We start from the raw sequence: 12589 nt of genomic DNA, 5'->3' as shown, positions 1-12589 counted from the left end.
GCTGTGGCAAAGACATTTGGTGTCAGAATTGGTAAAGATGGTGGAGGGAGGAGGCATGTCTCACGTCCACCTCACAGGAATCAGCCTAGAGCTGTTATGTTGGGTCTCCTTTCCCTTGTGGGGTTGGAGGAGGTCAGATACCACCCCCAAGCTATTTTCACATTTCTTCAGATAGAATATATAGCAATATTTATTCAGCACAGACAAAGTGATGAAAGGGGCAGGCAAAGTCCACCTAATGAATATTTGAGGGCCTAACTATATGTAAGGAAATCCTGATGGCATAGTGGTTAAGTGCTATGCCTGCTAACCAAAAGATCGGCGGTTCGAATCCACCAGGAGCTACTTGGAAACTCTATGGGGTTGCTAAGAATTGGAATCAATTCAACAAAAATAGGTAATGGGTTACCTATGTTTAAGGGTTTCAGAAAATGTTATAGAGAGATCTGTCTGTCAAGAACCAAAAGACTCAAAAATTTCATCTTCCAAAAGTTGAGGAATAGCATAAGAGAATTACACATAAGGAACCAGACTTCAAGTTTAGGCATCTGGACTGAAATGAATTAATTAAGCATGGAGTGGGTAAAAACAGTCGCCAAAAGAAAGAGTCACACTCCAGGTTATTTCGTTTCTAGTTCATAGCGTTTTTATTTTAGAAAAGCCAAACCAGTTAAAGTATTGCTTCCGTATTTTGTGTATTTCTATCCTCCACAGTCAAATCAATCTTCATCCATTCTCTTAATGAGGTACGCAAAAAGGATCACTGGTTACTTCAAACGAACCTATAAGAAAAGCCACATTCACATAATCACAGATTTAAATTTAAAATTTAAAACAGTCTCTACAGTTAGGATGAGCAAAAAAGAGAAAATAAAGTCAGAAAACCAAATAATCTGACAATATTACAAATCGGCTAGACTACCAAAAACAATATCCATGCTTTTTGTAAGTATATTACTTTGTCTCGGTGACGGATCTCAATTAACAAAGCAACACTCTTAATTGTAACTTGACAGATGTTTAATGCTCTTATCATTAAAAACTAAAAACTAACTCTCTTATTGTTTCACAAGACCAACGGTACTTCCCAAATTCACTTGACCTTTCTTTGGGTGAGACTAGTATTCTAACTTCCTGGATTTAGTTCTCTGTAGTGGGTGAAGAGTTACTAGTTCAACTTATAACCCATAATATCTTTACTTCATCAAGATGTTGCCCACACAATAACCAACACTTTCTTCTTTTTTTTTATCCCTGAGTTTGTAACTCATTTCAACCAGACATTTAGTTAAGCATACTTTCCCATGGATTAATTTAAATTGTACTATATACAGAAATAACCTACGTTTTACAAAAATCAATCCAATTTTAGACACTGAATGTTCATTATCATTAATAAATATGGTTTAACATAAGGCTCATATACAAACTAATAAAAATCCAATTGTGTTTCATTGGAAAAACCACACAGGAAAAAAAAATGATAAATCTTTCTGTACAATATCACAGAAAATAAATCTTAAATTATTTTACCAAAATGCACAAAACAAAATTAAACTAAACATGCTCTTACTTTGGGCTCTAGGCTAAATTTTCAATAAATTACAGAATGAGCAACCAATTTTGATCCAGATTAAGATTCAAGTTGGTCATCTTCTTTCAGTTCTAAAGCACTAATATTTTTACATACCAACCAGAAATTAAAAAAAAAAAAAATTTTTTTTTTTTTTTGGTGAAGGTTTAGGTTCCCATTCAACAATTTCTACACAAATTGTTCAGTGACACTGGTTACGTTTTTCACCATGAGCATTCTGGTTGTTCCATTTCCATTATTGTATTTTTATGTAAATAACATGTGCCTTTACATTTGTCAATCGCTCCCTCCCCATGTGAGGTATTTTCTTAAGTGTGTTATGCTAGTATTTTTTTTTACAGCATAGTGGCGCTTATGAAAATTCCTAGTGGGGGGAGGGAATGGTTGACAAATGCAGAAGGCATGTATTATCTGCAAAAAAATATGGTAGTCTAGTTTCTCTGCCCCCTTATAGTCTCATCTTTAAAGCAATTGTTGACTGTTGGGGGAAATTCTTGACTAAGACAAAAAACACTACCACAGCCTCCACCAGACTGTGTCTAGTGTCTAGTACAACTAGATGGTGCCCAGATACCATCACTGACTGCTCTGACAGGGATCACGATAGAGGGTTCCAGACAGAGCTGGAGAAAAATGTAGAACAAAATTCTAACTCACAAAAAAAGACCAGACATACTGGCCTGACAGGGACTGGAGAAACCCTGAGAGTATCGCCCCCAGGTACCCTTTTAGTTCAGTAAAGTCACTCCTGAGGTTCACCCTTCAGCCAAAGATTAGACAGGCCCATAAAACAAAATGATACTAAAGGGGCACACCAGGCCAGGGGCAAGGACTAGAAGGCAGGAAGGAACAGGAAAGCTGGAAATAGGGTACACAAGGTCGAGAAGGGAGAGTGTTGACATGTCATGGGGTTGTTAACCAATGTCATAAAACAATATGTATACTGTTTAATGAGAAACTAGTTTGTTCCGTAAACCTTCACCTAAAGTACAATAAAAAAAATATACATATATTTATCCTTCATTTGAAAAGATCCTATTGTGGGTTAACTATGTTTCTCAAAAAGATATGTTCAAGTCTGAACCCCTGGTATCTGTAAATGTGACCTTCTTTGGAAATAGGGTCTTTGCATACATAATCAAATTAAGATGAAGTCACTTTGAAGCTGGGTGGGCCCTAAATCCAATGTGACTGGTATTCCTATAAAAAGAGGGATAAAAAGACACACAAATATATAGAGGGAATGCCATGTGACAAAGGAGACAAAAATTGCACTGAGGCCTCTAGAAGCCAAGGAACACTAAGATTTGCTGGCAAGCTAAGAGAAGCTAAGAGAAAGGCAGGGAACATATTCTCCCCAAGAGCCTTTGGAGGGAGCATAATCTTGCCAATATCCTGATTTTGGCCTTGTAGTCTCCACAACTGTGAGAGAATAAACATCTCTTGTTTTAAGCCATGCAGTTTGTGGTACTTTGTTAAGGCAGCCCTAGAAACCTATTACAACTTCCAACCCTATAATAGATAAATGCAGGTACAAATAGTGATACTTTCTTTATGACATCACAGTTCTTGCTGCAGGGCACTTGGTTCAATGACTATTGTAGTTTTTGAAGGATGCATAGTACACACTACAAAGAACACTGGATTTGCAGTTAGGAGACTTGGGTCCTAGTTGTGGCTCTGTAATCTTGGCCAGTCACGAATATCTCTGGACTTTAGCTTACTTATTTGTAAAATTGTAAACTGTGACAGGCCTCTGTAGGCCAGTAGCACAACCTGTTATTATAGATATTAACAGAAAGTCAGAACTCCCTTAAGTAATCTCTTCTCTAGGTATTGTTTTTACCGTCTATAAAATTTAGAAACAATTATCTGTGTGCTACTTTAAGAGTTAATAAAAATATTTCTAAAATGTTCTTATACATCCTAGACAAAAGATTTAGTCAGAGTTTTAACCTTCACCTGAAAAACTAGAAACTGATTTTCTCTGGTACATAAGTCTATAAAACACTGACTGTTTTGGTCATTTCCATATTTCATTAGACTTAAAAAAAAAAAAAAGTCAATTTGAAGTTAAAAGTCTAGAAAAGCTTCAGAACCATATGCCTTTCCTTTTTGTCCAAAAGATCTTAAATAATTTGGTTGCCAGGAACAATAAGGATACTATGGGTAAAAATAAATATGTAGTTGAGTAACCAGATCTGCATCTTATTATACATTTAAGAACTGAAGTTTTACATTCTTTGTTCTAGGGGACTTCATTTTTTCTACTCAGCCTCGTCAAACTCTAACACATACAAGGCCACAAAGTCGTTACTGATTCACATATCTAAAGACAGTGCTGTGGCAAGGAAATAAAGCTCCATTACACAGCAAGATACAGACACAGAGAATGCAAATGAGAAGGGGGAGCACATGTGCATGCGTGCACATACACAGAAGAAGTCTGGCAGAGATAAAAATGGCAGCATTGGAAAAGTAAAATTCAGAGGGAATGAACAAGAGAAAGAGACAAAGTATGCAGAGAAACAGGTGAGAGATAAAGGTCCAAATTTGGGAAGCAGAAGCACAACTAGAGAAAGATAGTGGAAGAGAGGAAAAGCAGAGACAGATAAGAGAGAAAGACAAACAGAGTAGAAATAATGGGCATGCACAGTGACAGGGGTCTAGATACAAAGGGGACAGCCAGTTGAAGGAGATTTTTTTCTCCATGTTTTCAAATCACATTCTTTTGTTATCCCTCCAGTGCTCTCACTAAAAAGGGGAAGGGGACAGCCTTTTATATCTGTGTAATGGTTAACAATACACATTTCACATCTCTCAGATTTTTATAGACTCAGATTTACTATTAGCATCATTTTACAACTGAAGTTCATATGTATCAAATATACCAGGGAGAACATCTTTATTTTAGGTATTGCTTATTTTTTTCTTTTTCTCTATGGAACAGTTCTACTCTGTAACACACGGGGGTCACCATGAGTCGAAAAGGACTCCATGGTAACTGACAAGAGCAAAAACAATTTTTTTTTTTCCTAAGCAAGGAATGAGAGTACCCAAGTTAGGACAAATTCAACCTGAAGCAAGAATCTACTGGCATTTATGATTATAATCACACTTATTAACACTGGTATCAGATTAGAAACGTACTCTTACAGTAGTTGAAAGTAGCTTACTTACCATTTAGAGTCAAATTCCTGAAGTCTTAGTCCTGTTTCCACTTTCTAACTCCTTGCTTCACTTGGTATCTCATATTCTATCCCTCCTCCTATGCAGGCTTCAAATCAGTAGCCATCCATCTGAAGAATTCCTTCTTCTGCTACCACCTACCAGTTTATTTCTCTGCTGCAGCAGAAGGGTATATAGAAAAGGTTCCTGCTTACTATTCAGATTAACCAGAATTTAACATTTCATATTTACACATCTGTACCAACTTCCTCATGTCTCCCTAAAACCTCCCCCAAAAGTCAAAAACAAAAAAATTCCCACTCGCAGAAAAAAAACTCAAACAATGTATGATCAATGTTCATGCTAAGTTGGAAAAAAAAAAAAAAAGTGGAAAGATTTAGACACTCAGCCATCTCACAGAGCCATTTTCTTTTGTTACAGTTTCCTTCATCACCTATCCCTACAATCTATACGATCTATGAATAAATACATAAAAATATAACTCCTGAAAAATTTAAGCTCAGGGACTACCAAAGGAATTGTGGAAGATGCAACAATATAAAAGAGTAATTCTAGAAACTAAGAGTGTTAGGTGCTTTACCTGCTTGAGTTTTCAATGTTCTGGACTGCTTATTGCCCAATGGCTCTGAATACATTAAAACACGAACACATACGCCACCTACATTTAAAATAGGGTAGCATTTGTATGCCCATGTAAGCATTGGGTGTATTTCTCGAAAAACACTAACACATCCATTAAGTTCTTTAAAAAGGACTATGAATGCACATTTCCTCAAACTGCATACACACATAAAAGAATTAGGAGAAACACGGAAATAGTGACAAATGCAACAGCAGTTTTAGGGAAATTGGGAATTAACACCACATAAATTTTCTATTTGTTAAAACCCTGAGATTCATTTCTATTCCCATCCTGTTTGTCATTGAGTCTCAGTTTCAAATTTATTTTGAATTAGCTACTAAGGAATAGTATCTAAGAACAAACTAATAATAACAATAATGGCTTGTTTTTGTTCCACCCTCCCATTACCTTCATCCCAAAATAAAACATGGAGTTTTGCCAACTTAAAAAAAAAAAAATCAAGAAATAAAACAAACACTGACATAAGCACCAAAGGCTAGTTGACAGTGGCACTGCAGTGACATTGTTTCTCCTTTCTTTCTCATTCCTTCCCCCAATCTCAAGCCCCACCCTTTGACCTCTGTATATGGGATGAGCCTGAGCAGGAGTTGGTGATGTCAGGACTGCGCCGTTCCCACGGATGCTCCTAGAGGCCTGCTGTGCTTCTGGGAACTGGGGCACAGGGATGTCTGTCTGACTGAAACCTAAAACAACAACAGTTCACCCCACCCCTCAAGTTCCCAAATCCCACAATAGCCGCCATTCTATATAAGGCCCATCTAATAAGTTCGAATATAGTGATATCTAAAAGCAAGATCATTTTTAATAGGTTAGTGCTATTCAGTGAAGGGAGAACAGAGGTTATCAAACTCCCCATGCCCAATGCAGTCAGTCTATATATTCTAAAGCTGGTCATTTCTACCAGCAAGAGAACAACGTTCTCCTGAACCAGCCTTTTTTAGTATATATCATAAATTCCTGCAGAAGTCCATTTGGGATTCCTCTGTCAGTAAATCTTAGTTCAACAGATAAGTATTTTTGAATGCAGATGCTTGGGGGAGTGATTGTCCCTATCTTACATGAGTGAACTGAAGCACACAACAGGCTAATAATGACTTACTACATGGCTTTAGCTGTAGAAACAGCATTACAAACTGGGATTTTCTATTCACTAAGTAGTAATTTACTGGACTTACAGCCTTTTTAGGTAAGACAGCTAAAGCCACAGGATAAAATTACGCAGAGGCGTATCTTGTAAAGGTATTGGTTTCTTTCACTAAAATTCAACTTAATTAGGATTATCTCCCAAAATAACAACTCACAGCTAAAGTTGTAGAAAGAATAGAAGCGGATAAAAGGGTAGGTGGGTTGGAGAGGCAGAGAAAAGATACTAAAATGGGCAAGTTGTCCTGCCACTAACTTATTGTTGTAATCTGTTTGACCATCCTGTCTCCAGAAATTCCTTCCAATCTATTCAAATCTGATTTTTGAATGTTTAAACAATGAATTTAAGATAATCTCAAACTGCTCACACTTACATCTTTGTTAGAACCAGTGTCTCAGAAATGCTGGAATGATTAGCTCTGAAATCACACTGCTCCTAAAATAACCGAAATGCTTTCTACTGTCTGTCTCATCATTCCCTTTCACTTTTATAATGTCACAGAAACAAAAGCACTAAGGACAACTGAATACTATGGTGAGTTTTTACCATAAATATAACCTGAAACCTAATTTTACCTTTTCAAAACTCTAGTTTTCCATACCTGTCAACTCCTAATTGATGTCTTTATACTGTGAGCTCACTGTGTATTCGGAACACCAACCTCTGAAAAAGCTTAAGCCAGAGTAGCACAATGGAAGAAACAAACAAACCCAAAACAAAAACAAAGCCAAAAAAGTCACACTCTGAAATACTTAATTATAGACATATATGCAAGGAATGGAGTCATCTAAATGACTAAATAAAACCCCCAAAGTCCTGAGTTCATCCCAACCAATTCCAAACTTTATCCCCCAGAAGCACTTCTTTAGTCAAATCATTTACTAGATATATTAATGCATTATTTTTTAAATGAGAGTTACTGCAAACCTAGGGTTGTCTTTAAAGCATATAAAGAAAAAAAAAAAGTAAAGTTAGCCTTGTGATGCAAAGAAAGGAGAAAGAGTCAAATTACCTGCAAGCAGGCCGGGGCTGTGCCTGAATCCAAACCGCTGCATTTACCATTCATTATACAGCTGCATTATGGGGGAAGGGGAGTTTAGAAGGGCACTGACCCCGAAAGTTCTCAATACTTCTCACTCATCATCAGGAAGGGGGAAGAAGGAAAGTTTTTTCTCTGGGTATTTTTTTGTTTGTTTGTTTTTGTTTTTTTTGGCTCCTGAAAAGGCTGGCAAAGAACAGTAACAGTGCAAGGAGTTAGAATATTTCTTTAAAAAGTTTTTTTAAATGTAAAACATTAAGGAATTTAAAAAGCCAAACATTCGTTAATATAAAAATAATTTTCACTAGAGTTAGGCAGCCACCCCAAAACAGCATGGCAAAAGGGCATTGGTATAAAGGAAATAAAATACCACACGAAAATCCAAAAACAAAACTAAAAACATTTCAAATTAAACCTGGAAGACTAGAAGATTCCAACAGCAGATTTCTGTCCACTACTGAAACATTCCAAAATCCAAGCTTCAAAGGCGCCTAAATGTATTTTAAATGAAACTTTTTTGGTTTTGTTTTTTAAGAAAAATAAATAAAAAAGAAAGCAGTGAACCTGGTATAAATCCTGCAATATATTACATTTTTAAAAATCCTAGTACAACAAAAACAAATTGTAAATGAAATTAAACAAACAAACAGACAAATAAAAACAGTAGCAGCAGAGGTTACCTGTCTGAGCACCTACATTTTCTTAGGAGGGGATCGTGTCTCACCAGCCATATAGCCCATAAACCTTCTCAAAAAGAGTGAGCCAGAAGAAAAATATAACACAAAATTTGATTTCACAATGTCTCTAAGCCCCCCCAGCCCCCAAACTGGGGATTCACTGAATGTAGAGAATTTGTTTTTCCATTGTTTTCTCCTTCAGAAAAAGAAGAGACGATTATGAAAGTCAATGACTTCTTTCAATGCCTTCGGTACATTCTCAAAGTCTAATAAAGTGCTTGATGAGCAAGTCTCTTGTTAGATTTCTCTAATATTCCAGGGCAGTTTTCTTATTGAGAGCATACACAGAAAGATTTCAAAGTTCAGTGGAGAAAAAGCCAGCAGAAATGACCAATCAATTATAGGCACCAAAAAGGAAAAAAAAAAACTATTAAAAAATTTAAATGGAATAGTTCATACTTATATATGTGTGTGTGTTTATATACGTATATAAAGTCCAGTCTTCATCACAGATTACATAAAAACAATATCAGAATTATTTTTAAAATACAATTTATAATTACAATTTTAACAATACACAAATTTTACAATAATTCAGATTTTGGCATGATAATCATTATACATATTTGATAAATACATTTTTACCTCTCAAAATAGCAATGAAGATTATACAAAAGTTATTACACAATTATAAAAATAAACTTAATATTCACTTAAATATCTGCTGCTGTATCATTTGGGTTCTTCCAGAATGATTTGTCCACATTGTTTAATTTTTGAGGGAATGCATGAAAATAACCATGTTTTTGAAGTCTGAGATGACCATTCCTGCCTTTTTCATTCTAACATGTGACTGTACAATTCAGAAGCTGGTTGGCAGAAATGTTTTAATATAGTGTGAATGGACAAAAGATGGATAAATGGTGAGTAAACTAAAGGGCAAATAATTTCAGTTATTTCCTATAGCTGGTTAACTTGGTAGAGGTTTAAAAAAAAAGTTAACTACAATTTTCCCTAGTCCCTTATCCCACTAACACAAACCTTGAGTTTTTCATCAAATAGTTTGTTCTATTTCCATTAATCTACGTACATGTGATATATAACTATTTAAAATATATGTATCATAAGTGGCAACCAGATGGTCTCTACACAAATATATGAATGATGATTTAACTGAGCAGTTCTTCTTTTTTCCTCTACACCAAATAGCACAAATCCCCCAAAGTATGGTCATTCAGTGAAAGAAGTACCAAGTATTTCTTTCTGTTAATGGTACCAAGTACCAATGTTTACATATGTGTGTGAGTGCCCCAATAACCCTGCTCAAGTCAAATTCTTTTAGGTGTGATTAAAATACCCTATGAGATAAATTAAAAATTCTTCGTATGTATCTTTTTCTGAAGTGAAATGAGACACTGCACAGATTATAGGTACTATTCTATTTGTCAACAATCAACCTTTCACTCAATTTTAATATTATTTAATTCTATGAAAAAAACAAATTTATTACATTCCTTTTTAAAACGGGGAAAACTGTACAAGTAAGCATGATCAAACCTCTGTGAGAGCTGGTTAATACTGATCTTTTATTATTGCCTCGAAGTCTCTCTAGTAGTGTCCGAGAAATTATGTTTAAGGTCCATCTGAAGGAAAATAGCATTGGAGAGGCAAGAAAGGGCTTGGGTAAAAGCTTCGGAGGATTGTAGGGAGATGGAACTTGCTGATTAAAAATTACGTTGAGCTTTGCAGCATCTCTGTAACATACTTTCCAAACCCATCATTGGGACAGTATTACCCATGTTTTAAAGGCTTGTGTCATATGCAGTTTTGGGGTTTTTATAAATTCAGAAAGTAAAGGAATATAAAGAGTGGAGAGTACTGAAGGCTTAAGAGTAGGGCTCAGTACAGCTAACTAAATAAGTCCCCCAACAAAAACAGTCCAATCCACCCCACACCAAATTCTGTGATTAAAAGAAGAAAATGCATAGCCAGAAGCGTTGAAGAGAAGCATGTAGCCTTGAATAAATCATACACTGAACTGTCGAGAACCAAAGAATAAACCAAACATACATATACACAGAAAGCCTAGGAAATATCCATTCTCCTTATATCTTCAGGTGGGTATCTCTACTCCAGTAGAGTCTAATTATGAAAAGAACTTCTGATTTTTAAAGTCGAAACTTGTGTTTCCCATCATGCTCCATTTTCTAGGGTCTACCCTTTTTGACTGGTTGATTAAAAAAAAAAGAAAAGCGAAACACATACACATGCATGCGTGCACACACACATATATACTCCCTCCCAAAATGTGAAAAATGCAAATATATAACGCTGGCATTAGAAATCACTTCAATTTTATACTTAAGAACTTATAGGCCCTTGACTTATCCCCCCCTCCCAAATTTTTCCTTGCCCTTATCTTTCATTGCCCAACCACCAAAGAAAAAAGGAAAAAATAAAAGGCTTTAAATGCACATGTTTCAAGTCAGTATCTTGTTAACAAAAAAGGTAGCATTTTCTTCACTTTGGCCATTGTTAAAGATGCAGGCATAGAGCAGGGAATGTTAGACTAGCATGTATTAAAAAAAAAAAAAAAAGCAACATTAACAGAGCATATATCTTTCAAAAAGACTAAAACACTAACAAATACAAGTCAATACACATACTTTAAACTAGGGTAATTTTATCTACATTGGCGTAAATGTTATTTCGTATACCAGACATTGCAATCCTGTTCATTTCCCTTTCATCATGCAAACATGCCAATTTTGCCATTAGAAAACTTTTACTGGGTTTTATTTATTTTGCCCTTTCACCTAAATTAAGGGAAAAAAACCAAAACAAAAACAAAAAAATAAGAAAACTCAATGAGAGTCTCTCAAGACTTTAGAAACTGTAACATACAGCTGCTAGTTGATCTGGAAATGGCAGAGGTTTCAGATTTGTATTTTTAAAAATTTCTGTAATTTAGGCATGTTCCTCACCCAGTACAAATTTTTTTGCAACACAATGGAAAGTCATACTACTCTGAAATTTGTACCCACTATACAAAAATAAAAGATGCAAAGAACCATGAAAAATTTTATATGTTCCTCATGGCCCAAAAGCATACAAATTTTTGATTATTTTAAAAAGAAACTATGAGAACTTGACATTTTTCTGTATCCCACCTCTTCTGCCTCGTTTCAGACTAGATCTATATAAAAAAAAAAAAAGACCTATAGGATCTGTAAATGAAAATCAGTCACATGGAACAGCAGAGGTCTTGTCTATCTCCCCCTTCCCTCAACTAACTTAATTTTCTCTCATCTTCCTGAGTATTTTCCATGAACAGCATTGCAAGGTGGTTAAAAAATAATAATAAGAAGAAAGAAAAAGAAAGTAAGTTTTACAAGTTTTGTTGGTTAATTATTTACCAGTGGAGTCACTCCACCAGGAGTTTGATTTCATTGGCTAGCAGCTGGTTCATGTTGAACAGGCCCCCCCCTGGGAGCTTGGTGAGCAGCTCCCGCTCCGTGCTTTCTGGGTCGCTGTCAACAGAGCTGGAACTCGCGCTCATGTTGTCGACAGCAGTGCTGGCTGGGGGACCCAGCTCCGGCTCACTAGTCTCACTGGCCGTGGACACCACGGAGAGCAGGGACATACGCCGGGTGAGCCGGCCAGAGGGCAGAAGGGAGGCGGCATAGTCTGCTATGATACCAGCTACATCTAGATTACAAGCCTTATCAAAGGCGATGAAACCTACATTTGCATTGGCTTCGCAGACACAGAAGGAGCCGTCATCTTTCATCAATAGGTCAATGCCACACACATCCATCCCCAGGATATTAGACACCTGGATAGCTAGCTGCTTCCCTTGTTCACTCAATGAGCACATCATCCCCACACCACCTGGCAAAAAAGAAAACAAGGTAAAAAGTTACCAAAATGGTAACACTTTTGGAGTAAAACTAAAGCTAGCCTCTGAGACTAACCCGCTCTTCTAAATCAGCAGTGAAAATAAAGGTACTATTTTGTGTCAAACTGGGACTTTGAAATCTAGGCCATCTTCATTAGGGATCCCCTTCCCTAAATTCATTCTTGCAAAGAACCTGTGACTTCCTATATACATCCTACATATTTACTCGGTACTATTATATCCTTACCACCTCTTGCTCCATGCGAGCTGAACAATGGCAACGATGTAGAAAACATTTTCCTATAGCTGTGAAGCATGTGAAAGCTGGATAATGAATAAGAAGACTGAAGAAGAACTGATGCCTTTGAATTATGGTGTTGGTGAAGAATATTAAATATACCACAG

General features: G+C 36.2%; 1 protein-coding gene across 8 annotated transcripts in view; it reads right to left on the bottom strand.

Annotated features, from left to right (window-relative positions):
* Positions 1-628: 628 nt before the first annotated feature.
* RIMKLB (ribosomal modification protein rimK like family member B) overlaps positions 629-12589 on the bottom strand; it is a 55199-nt gene continuing 43238 nt past the window's right edge. For 5 of the 8 annotated variants that reach the window (XM_049882386.1, XM_049882385.1, XM_049882389.1 and 2 more), the window contains one exon: positions 7708-12177. In XM_049882386.1, coding sequence (XP_049738343.1) covers positions 11711-12177 — 467 coding nt within the window. In that variant the 3' untranslated portion in view covers positions 7708-11710. Of the gene's footprint in view, positions 783-4774; positions 12178-12589 lie in introns of those variants that run through there. The other 3 variants (XR_007517121.1, XR_007517122.1, XR_007517123.1) reach the window with 3 other exon arrangements.

The sequence above is a fragment of the Elephas maximus genome, chromosome 4 (genome assembly GCF_024166365.1).
Source record: "Elephas maximus indicus isolate mEleMax1 chromosome 4, mEleMax1 primary haplotype, whole genome shotgun sequence".
Taxonomy (NCBI): domain Eukaryota; kingdom Metazoa; phylum Chordata; class Mammalia; order Proboscidea; family Elephantidae; genus Elephas; species Elephas maximus.
This window is presented reverse-complemented; position numbering and strand designations above follow the sequence as displayed.